The following is an 18,983-nucleotide window of genomic DNA, read 5'->3' as shown; positions in this document are numbered from 1 at the left end:
CAGAAGACCAAATCCCCACCTGGTGCAGCTCAGGCCTGAGGACCAATGAGGCTGCCCAGCTGAAGATGCAAGTCCAAAGAGCTGCCCATTCTCTTCAACAAGGCATGCAGGACCTCACCAAGGCAGGACCTGGACATGAACAAAAGAAGCAAGACGCAGTAGCAAAACGTTCTTGTCCACAGTCCCTTAATGAAAAGTAAGCAGAGACCTGTAAACACTGTTGCAAGACCTGAGCTTCCCAACCTCAGCTCTCCTGGCTGTTGAATTGAGGTTTAGCTTGGGGGGGGGGGGGGGACGGGGGACGGACAGAATCACAAAATGGCTCTAAATGTGGAGCTGTCTGAAAGTATCCATGCCAAAATCAGCATGGGGTCTTTGTAGTTCGCTCTTTTTCCCCCGTCGCACATAAATCAGAGCAGTAGGAACTTTGAAATAGGGGAATACAGTGAAAAATAAAGCCTTTAAATGTCAGGCAAATGACTTGCAGAGGTAAGTCTCTCAGAAGACCGTGGCTCACGGTCCACTGAAGCCATTCACTGTCTTTAAGGGGCTTCGTTCAGGCTACCAGCACTCAAAGACATCACTCCTCAAAAGCTTTGGCCCTGTTTTACAGTATGCTATTTGTTTCACCTGGATCCTTTCAACTGTTGTAGCATCTACTTCTACTTCCCAATAAAAGGAGCAACATCCCATTAGCAGAGCCAGGAGTTTGGCACATTCAGTCCTCTAGACGTCCTCCCCGTTTTCACTGAGGGACATGGTGTGTATTTTAATGGTTGGCACTTTACAATTTTCATGGACAAGGTTCCCTGAAGTGCCTGCACAGCAGCATTCCTGAAGGAAACCTTTACTTTTTGCTTTGGCAGCAGTACAGTCTTTAGAAACTGCATTTTTTGCAGGCATGCTTTGCACAGCAGAGAATATCTTCCATTCGCAGACCCCATCCGACTTGGAAATCTTATAGAAGGTTTCTCCCGAGCCAACAGGGATACGGACCACACCTTTGCCGCTCTCCATGCTTTGGCTAGTGGGATGGTTGAGGTTGAAACTTGGGGATTGCTTCTTTGCTGCTTGCTTCCTTGGGAGGCACTGTGCTCTCAGGACGTTTTGGAACGCTTTCTTAAACTCTTGACTTGAGCACGGATAGATTATGGGGTTGATGCAGCTGTTTAAATATCCAAGCCAAAATGTTATTTTAAAAAGTGTGTCCGGGGGTTTGATTGCAGGAAAGAAAGAACCTAAAATGGAAAATACACAGAGCGTTAAGGCAGAGGCAGTGAGAAATTGCAGGTAACCAAAGAAACTTAAACACTGGAAATAATAAATAAGATTCTGTTCTGTCTTGGAAAATTTATGACTTGAAGCCCAGTTCCTGCGGGGACAAGTCTTTCAGAAGGTACGGTGTTGTGCCATTACGTGGATGTTCTATCAGAGATCGATTCAAGACATCTACTTTATTATCCAAGCTTTGTTTACCCATTTACAGCTAGAGAGGGAAGCAAGAGGACTGGTATCAAGTGATAGAGAAAAATACTTCCTCCGGGACTTCTAATTCAAGATTAGTTAGCCAAATAACAGTCATATCTAGGAGGTCATCAAAAAGGACTTCAAATGGCAAGAAAATGACATCACTTCAGAAGTCAGAGTAGGAGAAAAATAGGATTACTGAGTTGACTGCATTCCAGCTAGAAGTCTTAAAAATAATAAAGTATTGGGTACTCATTTTCCCTTGAAACCTTTAGAAAATCTAACTTTCCACATTTTTCAGTCTCATAGAATGCATCTAAAATTCAGAGAAGTTAAGGAAAGGTTCCTTTTTATGTCAGTGAACACAGGAGCCACTCCTGGAAACTGATATATACATGCCCAGAGATGATTAAAACAGCAAGAACTTAGATGGCTCCTTAGTAAGGAAAGTACTGTGGGGCTTTTTATTCCATAGAAGACAGGATAATGTTCAAAAAATTAGAAATTGTTTGACACAGCTTATTCAGCATATCAGTGACAGAGCCATAAACTGTGCATTCATTAGTCCTCACTGTCTTGGCACAACAACAGTCAACTACAAGTGACCATGTGAATTGAAAATTAAATAGCATTACTAATATCCTTTTTTAAAAATTGATTATGATATATGATACATAGGATTTAATTATGAGTTATCTGCTGATTTAAAAATCTTAGGAACATTTTCCCTAATGCCAAACTTTTGGGTTTTTGTTTAACTACAACTTGAGCTCCTTACTTGAGCTCCTTACTGCTTGTATAAGCAAGTTTTTAACTTTAAATGATTTAAATAGGATGCCAGTGAATGCTTAAGAGATTTACTCATGGAGAGATGTTATTATAAAGCTACAGAGACATATTTAAGATATCAAAGAGTCAACACTGCTGCTTACGGAGAATTGTTTAGAAATTTGTTGCTTTTCTTGAATGACATTAGAAAGTGGCCATTGTAACAAGATCCTGTAATTCTCTTATTTGGTACTTCTCTTTGCTTAGAAATAAAAACAATATTGTCTGAATGTGAATGAACCAGAAAACTAAATTCAGTGTGATGCCGGGGTGGGAATAAGTGACAACAGCACTTCTAAGACCAGTTTTGCAAAATGAATCTAGAATCAGAGAAAGAGGAAAAATATTTGCCATATGTTGTCAAGAGGAAAGGCTGTTTCTTGCCTCCTTTAAAAGAAAGAGAAAAAAAAAAAAAAGTGGTTCTATCATACCAGTGTCCGTAATTAGTTTGGGCACAGGAAGAAAAATAATTTCCCAGAAAACATAATTGTCTCATTTTGGACTTTATAGTCAAGTTTATAAGAAACAGGACTTCTGGTACTGACAAATGCTTGTCTTCCTGCTTCCCCCCTGAAAAATCGTAAGCATGTATGTGTTGAAAGAACTACTGTGCAAGATTTAGGCATCGATACATTTGTCATCCTCTGCAGTTTAACTACGTCTGTAATCAGCTCCTAAGCTTTACAGGGATCGATCTGTTCGTTGGACCTCCCCTGACTTAGGAAAAGCTAATAATGCCATCAGAGAGTGTTCTAATTTAATTCGGAGAGCTGCTGAAGTTCAGTTTGAATCTTTTTCTTCCCATCTTTGTCAAACAAAGCTACAGCAAGTGCAGCAAATGCTTTCAAGCGGCAGAAGCCAGAAAGGAATTCTCAGGGTGTTTTTGCCTGTGTGAGAATGTATCAAAATATCGTCTGAACCAGAGAGACAAATGTGATTAAGGACTTGCTCATTCTGCTGAACATGGTCTCCAGCATGAAATGCAAAGCATTGTCTTCTTGCCGTGGTACCAGCTCCTACCCTCTGACAGGAGCTGATGCGCCCAGAGGACACGCTGCTGTCCAGGAAGAAATAGGAGATGTGGTGGGGTCCAAAGCCTTCCAGTTATCTCTGACCTGGGAGAGGTCCCCTAAGACCCAGCCCATCTGGTGTGTGTTGGAGCAGCAGAGAAGTGAGACTGAGTCAGAATACCCAAAGGCAGTGCGGAACATGCCGCAGGAGCTTGGTCTTTGTATGGGAGCCGCTGAACCTCTGATGCTAACCCCAGTTACAACCTAGGCATCAAGCACGAGCCTTGCTGCCGCCGTGTCTGCTTCTGTGTTGCTCCAAGCTAGCTAGACAGAGCAGTTTCACTATCAGTTTCAACATCAACTACTTTTTAAGACCAAAAATGTTGTGCTAGAGAAAGCAAATGCTGTTTTGCAGTTAAGCATGAGTGAGCAGGCATACCCACAACCTAGAATTTTTCTCAGCAAATTAATGCTGCTTTCCTTTGGTGAAAAACAACTAAATAACCTTCTCAAAGAATTTTCTGGCTGGAGTCATTGGCAGATGAAAAATAACGAAAGGCTTCTAAATGCCCAAATCATGCTTATTTTTTTCTTTATTTCTTCATTTAATTGCAGCATATCTACTGCTTTCCCATTTTGTGTTAAGACAAAAGGTGAAACAAATCTCAGTTTAGGGAATCAGCTGTGTGAGGCTGAGTGTAAAAATGGGTAAACAATAACAATTCCTGTTTGCTGCAACTTCTGTCTCACTTTAAATGGAATGCTAATGCCTTGCCAAAGGCTGATAAAAATAGAAAATAGCCAGTGTCAGAGTCTGTCTCTTGCTCTTTTTTTGGGGTGGGGATCTGCATGCTAATTTATTAACGTAACCTTTTTTGGTTCATCAGTGTAGAGACTTGTTGCCTTGGAACAACACACAGTGAAAAGAAAACAAAGTAGCTTTAACGACATACAAGCTTTGCTGTCTGTAGACCCCATCACACACTGTCTTTAACTCTTTCTTTCCAGTGGTGGATACAACCTGGGGTTTGGGACAGTAGTTTTTCTCTGCTGTGCACTTGGTTGTGCTAGTCAGTGATGTTTCGTAAGTTTAGACCAGCTAAAGCTCTGTCTCCAGGCTTCATTATAACTGTGTGTTGTCCTGTGAATGAAACAGTACTAATTTCAATAGGAAGAAATATTGTCAGTAGCATCTTGAAAGGGCTGAGGCTAGAATTGGTAGTCAATGGACCCAATATGTAACAGAGCTAGGTGTAAAATCAAAGTAGAAATAATTTGGACCCTCTTCTTATGCTGACAACTTCCAGAGCAATATATCTCAAGATCAGCAGGTCTAAACCTTGAGCCACTGAAATACTGTGTAGGGTGCAAAAAATATTTCACCTCATGCATCTTCTCTGTAAAATGAGCAAAATCCTTCTGTATGATGCAGGACTGCTGTGAGGTACTCTTGACACATTAGCATTTGCTTAGTGCCTCTGTAGAAGTGTGATGTCCTATTCCAAGGGCCACAGAAAGAAATGCCCTTCTATTGCAGACACCTGGTTACCTCTGTAGTTCAGAAACTTTACCTAATATTTTCTGTTGGCTACCTGAGTATCTGGCAAAAGGGGAAAAATATTGTATTCTCCAAGTCCTTGAGGAATCAGAATACTAAGAATGTATTCTTTTCTTCCAGGCCTTTAATATTCAGTGACATTGCTGTGATGATTAATATCAGTGGTTGATGTATCTGGTAGGAAGTGGGAGTCATTTTCAAACAGTGCTGCTAAGCCTGGTGATAAAGTGTGTTGTTCAGTGTGCTGAAACATCGAACTGGGCAGTGGCTGGCAGCTCAAGTCAGATGAGTTCAAAGTAAGAATAAAACATAGGCTTTGTGTTTTGTTTTTTTTTAAACAATGACTGTAATTAACCATGAGATTAAACAACCAAGCAGAGTGGTGAAATGTCTCTTCTTTAGGCTTTATGGTATAAGACTGTTTCCTACGTAGCAGTAGGCAAAACAAAAGAAACTTGGTGAAACTGGGGTGAGCAGTTCAGTGTCCGTGTCCATTCAATCCTTGACCACTTGGCAGCTGCCAATTAGTGTCCACTTGGGTTTGGACACTTGCCTACTAGCAGTCAGGACTGAGAAAGCAGAATTATTATAGCACCTAATTCTCCAGAGCAAGCTTTTCCAATTCTCTCACTCTAGGCTAGGTGTAATCATAGATAAATAAAGCGCTGCCATCCAGGTATCCTCCAATAGAGTTGGATAGTGAGCAGCAGCTGAGAAGTGAAAAGTTCTCTTTCTTAAAACTAATTCTCTATGCAATTCACAGGCCTTAATGTCTTCCCTGGTACACTGTCAGGAATAAAATGATAAATAGTGGCAAAACTGATTACAGTTTAGAGGCTTCATCATACATTATCTCCCTGCAGTCTGTGCTGGAGGAACAGTAAAGAAAACTTCAACTGATCTTTTAATGCCTTTGAATTGTAGATTGACTAAATGATGCTTGAATTTGCTTTATTTTCAAAAGGTTGAGGACTCTCAAGTGTCAGTAGCACAATTCAATTGCCTATTATATGAAAATTAAATAAAATGTACTATTAGCCTCCTGAGATCCTTTGCCATTAAGTATTCCATCACTCACCCCTGAAAATGTCAGGATTTCATTCCCCTCCCTCACCATTTATTTGCCTGTTTGTCGACTAGAAGTTTCTTCAGATCTGAGAGAGAAGTTTTCCATGTACCTCCTGGTGAGTAAGTGCCAATTCAGTCACAAAGATGTAATTTGACTTTGTCATTTGTCAGAAGTTACAGAGCTGCTTGATTATAGGTTGTTTAAAAACCAGTACTGATGTCATGCGTCGTTTCACTGATGGACAGCAAAGAGGGATTTAGAAGCTGCCAGACTATAGAAACTTGGGTTATTTGTTTACTCTGTACTCTGACGTCTTCGTCAGCACTATGGGAATAAGATCCTATACATTTTTGTCCCATAGTGGTGTTAAAATCCATCTCTGCTACTAAATCTTGCAGCTCTGTTTGGATTCACTACTATTTTCCCCCTTTAATGCTGTATGGCACAAATCCGGTGACTGAGGCAGAGCACAGGAAAAGGCACGCAGGGGTGTGTGGCTACGTTAGTGCGTGGGTGAGATCAGGTCTGCACCCGCATGTGATGAGAGACCAGCAATAACCTGCAAAATAGTCATGCCCTTGTATTCAGAGCTTGCAATGAGAAGCTGCCTGCAGTACCTAGAGTCAGCAGCTCCAGATTCCGCTCAGGAGATGACAGCAGTGCCTGTGAACCTTGTGAGCACAGAACCAAAGAGTATTTGTTAGTGTTATGTTATCAAGGCTTGAAGTGTCCTAGGGAATCAGGAGAAGTACCTATTTTAAACCTTGCACAGAAGTCAAACAAAAATCCTAGCATCTCTTGCCTCTGACGTATAGGAAACACGCCTCTGGAATCACAGCGAACTGGGAATGGGGATAGTGGTCTGGTTTACAGGAAGGCAAAGCTTAAAACTCAGGTCCTGGGATCTGCCCTAAAGGGGTCAAGCTAGAGGGCAGCAGCTATTCCAAAGCAATTGCCCTAAAGACCCAGAGGATAAAGCACAGAGGAGCACTGATGTCCCCACACAGATTAACTGTGTACCAGGGCACCCTAGATCTCTCACGAGGCAGTCTGCTCTACAAACGTTGATAAATGTGTTACATCTTGTGTTCCCAAGCTCAATGTTAGCACTGAACTTTATTCCATAAGACTGGCACTTTATACTGCATCTCGGGTCAAACACAAACCACCTCTTGGAAAGTATATTTATATATATATGTATTGCTGCAGACATGCAACAGCTGCGCTCTGTACATATATGCTCTCCCAGCACGTCTCACCCTGCTGCTCCCTTATGGAAAGTATTTTCTGTGGGAACAAAAAATGGGATCAAAAACCCCTTGAATGGTCAGAAACCCTTCTGGGTTTTGTACAATCAAATTAACATAACAAATACAGAACAGTGGTTTGTAGACATGAGGAAGGGTAAAAGCCTGCATCTAGCAAGTCTTGTACATTTACACTTGTGCCTGTCCCAGGGCATGGAATATTGTGGCTGATTCAGGGGGGAAATAAGAGTGACTTTGTGCCTAGATATCCCTGACCCATAATAAACAGCTGTAGAAAGAGTGAGAGTTTGTTTCTCTTCACAAAAGAATTCAGGAGGGTGTGGGTGTTTGGGCACAGGTGAGAGGTGGAAAGGACAGGCAACAGGAATGGGTCAGTCTGGGAACGGTGCTCTGATTATTTGCATTTTTTCAGACCTAATTTATGCTCTGTTTCATATTGTACCCACTTACGATGGATGATATTTCTGGCAAAGAGCAAACATCTCAGCAAGCAACTATTTCCAGATTCACTGTGGGCAGTTGCAGATTTAGAAAGCCGATAAAAAAACATGGGAAGGTAAACTGAGGTTTTGTTACCCATGTAAACCCAAATAATCACATTGTTTTACAAATCAATTTTGTTGTTGTTGAAATTCCAGCTCCCATGCTGTTACTGCAGTGGAATGATTCTGGATCTTGTTGCTCACATTTTTAAGATATTTGATATTCATCCGAAGCCCTTGCTCTCAGAGTCATGCACTTGCAGCAAAAACTTAGCTTTCCTTTAAAAATTAAAAAAAACAAGCAGGTGGTTCGGAGAGTAGTTTGAAAAGATGAGTCTGTCTCAGCCTGTCTCACGAGTTTGTCACTACGTGGTTGTCGGTCGTGATTTTGGAATCCTTGGGGTTAGCAATACAGGAATTATATTCTTCAGCAAAAGCTGAGTATCTATCCCTCACGTATCGAAATTGAAGACAAATCCTGACATTTGCTGGGTGGGGTGGGAGAATCACTCATTGCCTTTCAATCACTAACAAATCCTAAATTGCACCACGATGTCTGAGAGTGAGTGAAAAATTACATTCCTGGTTCATTTACTCCAGGGACTTGACAGTGGTGACTACACAAAGTAGGAACATTTGGAAGACAAGGACAAGCCTTCTCTGACAGGCAGTGCATGCAGGAGAGCCGTAGACGTGAATCATGAAACATAACACCACTAAGTCCACTTTCTCTCCCTTGTTTTCAGTTTAAATGGCTATTAATATCGCCAATTCCTTCCGCTGCTTTGCTGGGTTATGAGTCAGTAGGACACAACGTTTCAGGACTCTGTAACAGTGGAGAAATGCTGGCTACAGGGATGTCAGCAGGAGCTTTGCCATTGGCTTCAGTGTAGCTGAGTTATCAACCTAGACCAACAAAGCCTTTCCAGTCTGTGTTTATGAAAAACGCCCCTTGTGATTAGCAAAAAAAAAACCAAAACTTGCCAAGGAAATATCTTGGCTGTTTATCTTCACGGCTTATTTTCTCCCCATTCAATGGCTTAACACACACACACACTTGTGCTTCGTGACTCAAGGAGTGTAAACACCCTTCTTCTCCCTGACCTGTGCTCCAGAGAATGAGCTGGGGCTTTATTCTGTTTATTTGTTTGTTTGTTTTCCCCTTTACTTCTTTTTTTCTTTTTGTCGCTGAGGGAGCACACTGAAATGCTAATGTGGGGAATCTAGCTCTGAATATTTCCTCCATGGCTGGAGTTCAGCATTTTCTGATATGAAAACTGTATTGAGGGTTAGGTTGTCACAGCTTTTATTAAATTTATTTTATTGTGTTATTATCAGCTGAACAACGAAAAGAAAGGGGATTCAGATCCTTGCTTCTCTGAATATCTGAACGACCCAGCCATGACAATGTCAAGGGAGTGCACGGGCTGCTTGCCTTACTCTGTGCCCTCCAAGTAAAGAGGTGGGAGGTACAGGAGGATCCCGTGCTTCTATTTACTACTATGAGACCATCTATCCAATTCTAAAGAAGAAAAGAGGTGATTCATAAAAAGAAATGAAGCTATTTACCTTCTGTATGGAGAAATGCCAGGATAGTGTATTGTAGTCCCATATTTTCCACTGTGATTCCCTGGAATGTTGGTGCAATTCTACACAGTTCTCCCCAGGAAAACTTTTGCTCTCTCTTTCTTATTTTCCCCACCGGCAAACTTATTTACCCTCCCAACATATAAACACCTTCTCTATAACAGGATAAAACAATACTATCCATTGCTTCAGTTTCATCAATCAAAATTATTTCGATTCTACAGGAAAATGGTGACTTTCTGTTCAGCACCTACAGTTAGCTTGTTACTGAGGGATCTCAGCTCACTGCTGAATCTCACACCGTGGCAGTTCCCATTATACGGCTCCTTAAACTAGGGGGGATGGATGAATCACAAGCACTGCCTTTTTGTGCCCCAAAAAGTCCCTAAAAAACAGATTTAAGCGGTTCTCAGAATCTCACACCGGTTGCAGCCTGTGTGTTACCCTGAAATGATGTTCCCAGATTTTGCTCATTAAAACACTGCTGTCTGCAGGAGTCAGTAGGCATGGAACAGAGTGAATTGCAGAGTACAAACTTCTAGGCAGTAGCAGGTATTTGAACTCCTGCTGTGATAAGATATGGGCGAAGCAGAGACCCTGGCTTTACTTCCCTGACCCAACTCTGTCATATTCTGGTTCACAATGACAAAGGAACATGGTCCAAAGCCCGGTTACTTTGACAGTAAGTGGGCAGGACGCAGGATGGCTTATCCAGAAACCATGGGAGTTGATCTGAACATGTTCTGGCAGGAAAACACACTGAATTGAGACTCAGATGATCTTGAAAAGAGTAAGAGGCCATAAAGCTATACCTGACATGTTTTTCAGTGGTACCAAACATTAGATGGGCCCTTGAAGAACAGCCTTTGGGAAATACTGTACCCTAACAGACAAAACAAAAGCTTTGTGTCGTCCCAGCACTGCAACACAGAGAAAGACCCGTCAATCATGCCTTAGCAACGTGATTAAGGTAAATGAACTTCTGTATCTGACAGCATACAAACAACCACAGTTTTTCTGTCATATCTGGCCACCTTTGACTTCCAAAAATAAGTTTCCCATTTACAGCTGAGTGGACTAGGTATGAACTCATGCCTCTGGAGCCCAAGCAAGGTGCTATAGTTAAGTCAGCCACCTTATTAAAACATATAACAAGTGATGGTATATACGACAAATGCAAACCTCGCAGGAAAACACAGGGATAAATCCACCAACCTCCAGATGTTGGTGCGTGTTCCTACTCCTTACCTTGTGACCTCCTGAGACATTGCATCAATGGCAGAGATAGAAAAATGCACTTTATTTTTCTGGTTTACCTCTAGTGAAAGTAGGGAGTCTTTCTCTTTGATTCCAGTTAAAAAACTGCCACAAAATAGTAATTAGAAATGAGCTGCAGATGGGCACATAGACAGGATTAGAGGATTCCCTTGACAGCGTTTGTGTCAGTTCACAAGACTAATTTACTACTCTACTGCAAATATAAATACCCTCCAGCGTATCCTCTTTTCTGCTCTCTTCATCATGAGAATGATTGACAAATGCTAAAAGTCTTCCTCTCCCTTGCCCAGCTTAGTAGTCTGTATTGTTTTTTTCCCCTGTGACATCCTGGCTCAGACTTGCCCTTTTTTCTTCTTTCTGCTACTGAACACAACAGCTACAACCAGATAGATTTAAGATAGCTTGCCACAGAGAGTGGACAACAAACAAAACTTTGTGAGTTTGCTTGTGAGGGTTTGTTAAGACGAACCATCAATCCCAATTTAGGACCATTTTTGTAATATCCCAACCCTTTTTCTTTTTTCCATCAGTTCTGTGCATGTTTCACCTCCAAATAACCTCCAAGCACTGTCATCTATGTTGTTGAAAATAAACGTGAAAAATTCCCAGAGCAACCCATAAGTGTCTTCCAGCTACAGGAAAAGGTCTTCTCTGTCAGTTATGACATCATCCTCAACATCACCTTGAAAACTGGTGCCATCACTACAGGCATGCACTGAATTTCTGGACTCTTCTAGCTCTGAGTATTTCTTTCTATGTCTGTCTATATCCCTTCCTAGCAATTGCAAGAGGAAAACAAAAAACAGAAATGGAAGAAACATGCTGTTGTGACAGGCTATTATTGCAGAGTGCCAGGGCCCAACAAGCCTTAATTGCCCAGATGAGCCTCATCTTTGGCCTCTACTCACAAGCCCTCTGCCCTAGGAGCTGCATGTAAGGTGAGGCTGTTCTCCTTACCCCTCTTTGAGTGATGTAGGCAAGCTCCAGCTTGTTCTTTGATCGCTCTGTTTTGTTATTTTGTGTTTGTGTGGTGTTTACTGGACCTGTGGTGTCAGCTGAACCTGTCATAGATGCCACCTCTGCCTGCTTCTGCTGAGGTACGGTGACTGTACGCTTTTGTGGAGGGCACGGGTCCTACCTGCGCTGTTGTCACCCTCTGTTCCTGGGTTGTTCTCCCTCCTGGAGTAGCCCTGCTCTTGCTGCTCCTTGACGTTCAAGTTTCTCTAGGAGCCTGTTCTCAAGTTTCTAGTTCAGCTTCAAGTAGTCTCTATTTGCTGGTGCCTGAGAGAATATGGTTGCTCCAATTTGAAAAGCAATATTGCTTACTTTAGGGCATCTTTTTTGCTCCAGGATCTTAAAGAACTTTAGCAACGTGTTAAACAAGATCTTAAAGAACTTTGAGCAGAGAAGCAGGGAGTCACTTTATAGGTTACTTGGAAAAAAGAAACTTGATGATAAGAAGGTTTTGACTAGTGTATGAAACAAAAATGCAGCTCTATCACCTGCTAGTCCTCCTAGCTAGATCATAGATCTTAATTCCCTTCAGTAAAGCAGTGTATTCTTGTTCATGTAAAGGAGTGCATGGGGCATAATCCCTGTTCATGACACCTGGCTTGCGCTCCTCCTAGCTATTTCAATGGAGTGCTTTAATGCAGTTATGTTTTGAGAAAGGAGCCAAGCATGGGGTAACCAAAGTGTGAAGGTCAGCACTAAAAAGCTTTTAAAGCTATTCTCACCACGTAAATTAACATGAGGGGATGTTAAATGGGGACGCTCAAGGGATTCCTAAGTGGCTAGCAGTTGGGAATATGGTGATTAAGTGTTGCAGAAAAAGAAATAAGAGGTTAAGAAAAGGATGCAACAGGTGTAGAAGATGCTATGTGAGAGCAATAGCCCTAAAGTGGACAGGGAAACATCCTTTCCAGCTACCTTCCCTGAAGGGCTGAATAATAGACTACTTGGATGGGGCAGGATGCTCTCATAGTCTGCTTGGAGCAAACATCAGCCTGCATTAAACAAGTGGCAGCCAGTGAAAGTATGTAGAGCTCCTAAACAGGCGAGTAATCTATTCAGAAGATTAACATTTCCTTCTGTTGAATATATCCCTTGTATACTTATCCTTATAGGAAGGCGGATGCCTAGTGTAGAATGAGGAAAGTTTCATGGACATATCTGAAAATCTTCTGCTTGGGAAGCAATTGAAGAGAGCTGTAGATGTACATGGACATCAGTCTTTCTTTACAACCTAATACTAGGGCTACAGTGTTGGACATGATTGCTCTTAGGCAATGACATTTATAGGAAGAGTCTGTGCAGAATTCCCCCAATAAAGTTAATTCAGCAGTGGGTTTACAGCTTATTTTGTGTAATAGCAATTCAAAGGAAGATCAGCAGAATAAAAAGCACTTTACACTATCAGACTTCCACTGCTGTGGAGCAGAGACAGAATTTGAACTCACTGAGAACGGCTGTCATATATAGAGGTTAATGGACCTAGGCAAAGGACCTCACAGCTTTTGCTGGCTCTGTTTAAACTCCTGTTTAGGTGCCTATCGCTACCTTTTACTCTGCATTTCAGTTGGTCTAAGCCTTCCCTAAACTATCACGGAAAAGGACCTTTCATTGCACTAGGAAGGCTACGTGTCTATAGAGGAACTGAGATTTAATTAGGGGAATACAAAGACTGTGGATCTTGTTGGGACACACTTGAGCTTCGACTTGGAAGGTTTTGTTAAACAATATGTGAAGATATGGTGAGTTCAAAGAAGCTTTTACAGGAAGGCTTTAAGACTAGGAGTGGATCCACTGGGTCACCTCTAAAGAGGGAGAGGAAGTGCCTGCAGAAATGAAAACCTGCCTTCTTCCAGGGGAAATCAGTTGTTTTGACACTCTTTTATTTTACAGAGGTTTTGTGAAGGGTGGGTGTGCACTCCAGCATTCAGCAAAAAAACAACTCTTAACCTCAGTTCTTTTCATGCAACAGGATTATCATTCCCTGGCTTACTCCACAAAAGTCAAAGCCAAGTGAGAAGAAGGTGTATTGGACTATTGGACTGAAAGCCTTTGTCTGGAATGAAACTAATGAATCTAAGGAGGTAAGAAAGACATTACTTACACAAATAGTAACTGGCAACTTTACACACTGATTTCAATTAAGATATTGTCTTATGGCAGTGATACTCAAACTGTTTCTCCAGTTATTTGCAGCAACATCTACTGATATGGGTTTCATGCCTTTATCCCCCTCTTGATATTCTTCTATCACTCTTGCCCTTCCCATACCTACAGCCTGAAAGTTTCTATCCCCATTTGTTATACACTTTAACAAGCCTGTTGTTTCTTGTTTCACATTGGTTCTTGACTGGTAGAATTGATGTTAATAGACATGGCGATCTTGAAGATGCTGTAGTTCACAGTAAAATAAACTTAAGTTTTGGGAACTTCTGCTGCATAGAGTGGCAAGCACTTGCCAGCTATCTGAAGTGGCTTGTGTAGCACAATTTAAGAACGTCTGTCTCATGGGCAACCTTCATTGAGGGTCTGCTTCTAAAAGGCTGCAACTCCTACAAATGACTGAAGTGACCTGCAGCAGCCGATGGCTGATGGGACCATTTATAGACCGACCAAAGTTCTTGTTGCCCAGCCAATTGTGTTGCAAACTCCACAACTGCCATTGGTTTCAACAAGAGTGCTTTGTATAGCCGAAATGTCTGACCTCTGCCACTAACCTGCTGCGTGATCCTGGCTGGATCACTTTGCCTCCCTACGCCTGCCTTCACCTGCCTGCAGAATAGGTCTGACAATGGTTACCGGACAATGGAACGCTTTTGGAAAGCGTTCTGCATTGTATACGTGTAGGACGCCATATGCAATCATCTCTGGGTGAGTCTCTGGCTCTGAGTGGGACAGTCTGCCTCCAGATGTGTTGCCTTGGTTTCTTTGAAGTTGTGGGGTTTTGTGCCACTTGTCTCTTTAATATTTTTTTGACTTTAAACAAAAGTAGCAAATAGGTTTTGAAAGACTTATTATACGCTTTAAAAATAACATAGTAACCCCACCAAGATAGGGAAACTAACCTCAAGAAAGTTTCCTTATAAGGGATCAAAGAAAGATGCAAAGACACTCTTGAGTCCAGCAAATTTCTTAAATATTAAGCAAATTAATTAACAACAGCTCTGTGTGGGCAACCACATTTGCAGACGAAAAGAAGTGTGTTTAATGCGTTCTTGCAAACCCTTTTTGGGTATGTTTCAGACATCTTGGCAACCAGCATTCCAACATGCTGACATCCTGGACAGCACGAGCCAGGCCTCTCAGGGCTCCTCCTCATGAAATATCTACAGCTCTTACTCCGGCACTTCCCAGTATTGACCAATAGAAAAGATTCTGTAGTTTTGGCTTTTTCACATGGCAGCATTAGTGACAGGTTTTTGTAAAGCAATCTGGTAATCTTGGTAAATCCACCAGAGGTTAATTGAAAAACAACAGTTTTTTATAAGGTTTTAAAAAAAATTAAAAGAAAATCCCCAAATCTTTCTTTGCATGCTTAGGTAAGGCTGATATTTCTTTTTCTTAATTGTACATATTGTTCTGGTACTAGCTAAAAATTCCACACAATCTTACTTTATTTTTCTTACTCAGCATAAGCCCTTTCCATAAGAAAAGCTACTGAAATTGAGTAACTCGCAGATTTAAGGTTCCGTGTTTCAAAAACCAATATTTAGTACAGCTGTTGCAGAGCAAACTTCAGTGTGATGTGCCACATACATCACACTCAGATATAGGTATGAAATTAGTATTCTGCTTTTAAACCCTGAAATCACATCAAAGCTGACTGAGCAGGTTTTAATTAAAATTCTAATTACTTCTTTATATTTCAGTGATAGCAAAGCAGAACAAATCCCTGACTTTGCTCCCCTTTAGAATTACAACTGGTGAATAAATATTCATATTCAGTGTGACGGTTGAAGCCAGTGTTTGGGCAGTGGTCTCGGTGGGTTTCCACAATAGATGCAAGTCAGAGAAGTATAAAATTAGTTTGAAGGATCCTCATTGCTGTCTTCTGACTGGTCTTATGATAAATTAAAAAATACATTCATTTCATTTGGAGTGTGGTATCTCATAGTGTGAACTTCCTGATAGGAAGCTGATTTTTTTCCTTATAGTGGGAATTACTAGGTGCTGAGCACTCCAAGAGATCTGGCCCCAAGTCTGTAAACAGCTGCTTTGACCCTGAATGCATTTCTATCTTGACCTTTTACGTATTTATATCACCTGAAGAACTGGTTGCAAACATAGATATAAACACACCCCCCCCCCCCAAAGGTATTATTCCTATAGCATAGTTGGTCACAAATAACAGTCCTAGTTCTGAAAGAGTATTTTCTGTATGGAAAGAGAGTACTAAGTCCTTTCCATTATTTTCAGAATTTTATGCTTCTCTTTGAACCAGAGATGATTTGTTTCATTCGAGACTATCATTTCTTATGCTCACTGCTTTGTGATGGTGAATGTTTTGATTTTGACAGCTTTCCGATAGAAAATTATTCTCTCAGAGGTTTTCTGGTCAGCATTGTTGTACACAGGCACAAACATGGCCCTCCCTCCAGGGAAGGTGTTGTAAAAGGTAGAGGGTTTTGCTTTACTTACCAAGAGGCATTACTACAAAAAATGGAAGCCAGCAGAGAACGAAGCATCCCACAACTATTCCCAGGGTCTTGGCAGCTTTCTTTTCCCTGGAGAACTTGAGGAGACGCACGGAGAAATGATGCTTGCTCTTGGGGTTGGATGCCGATCCACTCGCTTCAGGAGCATTTTTACGATGGATCCGTAGGGTCACTTCTTCAGAACGAGATCTCTCTGTCTTCAGACCAGATGTCAGACCTTTGTTTTCCCTTTTGGCCACTACATACACTCGGCAATACATCACCAAGATAATAGTCAGGGGGAGGTAGAAGGAGCCTAGAGCAGAGAACAACACGTAGCCAGGTTCCTCGGTGATTTGACAGATGGTCTCATCTTCTGGTGCTGGTTCCTTCCAGCCGAAAAGAGGTCCAATTGATATCACCAGAGACAATGCCCAAACGCACAGTAATGCCAGGAGGCCTCTCTTCTTTGTCACTATAGTTGGGTATCTCAATGGGTAGCTCACCCCGATGTATCTGTCTATCGAGATGATACAGAGGCTCATAATGGAAGCAGTGCAGCAAAGGACATCAACAGCTGCCCAGATGTTGCAGAAGATTCTCCCAAAGGCCCAGTACCCCAAAATCTCCATAGTAGCTGAGAAGGGCAGGACAGTGGAAGTCAAGAGGAGGTCAGCTACAGCCAGGTTAATTATATAATAGTGCGTAACACTCTGAAGATGCCTGTGGCAGGCTACAGAGAGGATAACCAGAATATTACCCAAAACCCCAAAAACAATCAACCCCCCTAGGATAACACCAAGTAAAATGGCCTTTGAAATGTTCACAGGCCCCACAGAGTGAGTGCAGTTGGAGCAGTCGGAGGAGTTTCCAGGGAGGAAAGCCATGGTGAGTGGCTGATAAAGTTCATGCGAGGCTGTTGTAGTTCATTCCCTTTTCAGGTGGGAAGAGTGATAAGATCAGTTCTTGGAAGGTTCTACAGGCAACATTTGCCTGGCTTTGCTGGGGAAAAGAGTTTTTAAGAATGTCTTAGAAGTACAGCACCAGGAACAGTGAGAAGGATCCAGAAACATATTAGAAAATCTACCTTTCTCCCTAAGTTTTTACCATTTTAGCACAGTCAATAGCCACTATTTCCAAGACAAATTTAACTCCTTTTGCATTTTTTCTTGGGGTGCAGAAGTGAGGCTACACAAAACAGAGGCTATTTATCCTACTTTCCAGGATTTCATTATGAGAAATATTGGAATTGCAGGTTAAAAATAATTTCTGCCTTTTTGGGAAGATTCAATATTTAAGTAACATAAATATTCCAAAGGGTCTCAAATTTAGGTTTCTCCCAAGAGGAAATCACTGATGCTTTTAATTACCTTGTGTTAGTCCTAATTCTGCCTTACAACTGGCTTAGAAACCTGACAGGGTGGAGGCTGCTGCTGTGTCTGCTCAATAATGTCATTTGAGATACCTGCCACCACCCATCTTCAGGGTCTGAAGTGTCAATCAAGGCTTCTCCATGCTGCAGAGCAGTTGTCACTTGAGTTTCTGGACTGCGAATTAAAGTTCATTTACATCAGCTTCTGGCTTGCTCTGAAGGGAAGCATGAAGTTTGCTTTGTCAATGATGCTGTTGTGCTCTTTGCAGATCATCACTCCCCTGAAGGAGACAAAGACACAGACAATGATTCCCAGAAGCGACGTTCATTACTGCTATGGTTCCCATATAAGAATAGAGCAGGAGGCTATTTTAGGGAGCCTTCCTCAGGCTGGCTCCAGTCAGTGGAACCAACCTTTTTCAGCCCAGTATTGTTTAACAACAACAAAGAGACCAACGTGGATTTCGTTGCCTGAATTTTCTCGCCACGTTCTCGGCAGCAGTCTATTCTCCTTCAGGGAAAGCAATCAATCCTAATTATCAGTTCACATGCAGAGACCAGTTCTAGGAGAGATAGAAACCTGTGGGACACAATTCAGGACTACAAACTGTGAAGTAGATTTATAAGCCCAGAATTTAGTCTGAGATTTCTTTATTAAGTGACTCCTTTACCAACTGAACTGCTCATTAGTCCAGCTAAACTGCCCATTTTAGAGATCTATGGGGAAAAGCAATTCCTGCCAAGCAGAAGATGTTGCAAGGAACAAGTTTCCTACTGAGTGACACAACGTTTCAGAATATCTGGAAACCAAGCTCAGCCTTAGCTGACTAAATATGGAGAAAAGGTACATCAGATGGAAAAGTGAGGATAAGCCTGGGAACTGAGACGCGGGGGACACGAAGGGGAAAGCTACAAGTGTGGGCTGAAAAGCCTTTCACAACGCTTACATGTGGATATAATGTTCCCATCCAAAATATTGATCAGACATGTGAAAACCCACCACTAAGACTACTCCTGTTAAATTTGAGATAAGGGAAGGCACTGTAAGTGTCCTAATATTAGGTCTTTCAGATGAGTTCCTCAGATCGCACTTTATGCAAACACTGAGCAGCAACAACTGTCACATAGCTGAATCTCAAAACTGAATTTTCCTGCAGGCAAAGGCATTTAAAACTCCGAACCCTTGAAATTCCCAGTTTACAAGCAGGGAGGATGGGGGACGGGAGATGAAAAGGTATTGCACTGTGGGAATTTGCCTTCCGTGCACTGAAATGAAATTGGATTTTTGTATTTTCTTTGCTGAAAGAGGGAACAAATTGAAGAATAATTCCAAGAAAGAAAAAGACAAATTTTACTAAGCACATCAATGAAAAGTGACTGTAGCATCCAGCATCTCTAACCATTATAACTGCGGTCATT

At 41.7% G+C, this 18,983-nt stretch overlaps 1 protein-coding gene across 1 annotated transcript; it reads right to left on the bottom strand.

The window, feature by feature from the left end:
* Positions 1-726: 726 nt before the first annotated feature.
* Positions 727-17,079, bottom strand: LOC309603057 (alpha-1A adrenergic receptor; the record flags this gene model as incomplete). Its single annotated transcript, XM_082337423.1, has 2 exons — positions 727-1,238; positions 16,197-17,079. The coding sequence occupies 2 exons, from the start codon at positions 17,077-17,079 to the stop codon at positions 727-729; spliced, it is 1,395 nt and encodes a 464-aa protein (XP_082193549.1).
* Between the last annotated feature and the right edge of the window lie 1,904 nt (positions 17,080-18,983).

Source organism: Platalea leucorodia (assembly GCF_965183815.1).
Source record: "Platalea leucorodia genome assembly, chromosome: Z".
In the NCBI taxonomy this organism is placed as follows: Eukaryota; Metazoa; Chordata; class Aves; order Pelecaniformes; family Threskiornithidae; genus Platalea; species Platalea leucorodia.
The sequence above is the reverse complement of the archived record's forward strand: the minus strand, read 5'-3'. Positions and strand labels throughout refer to the sequence as shown.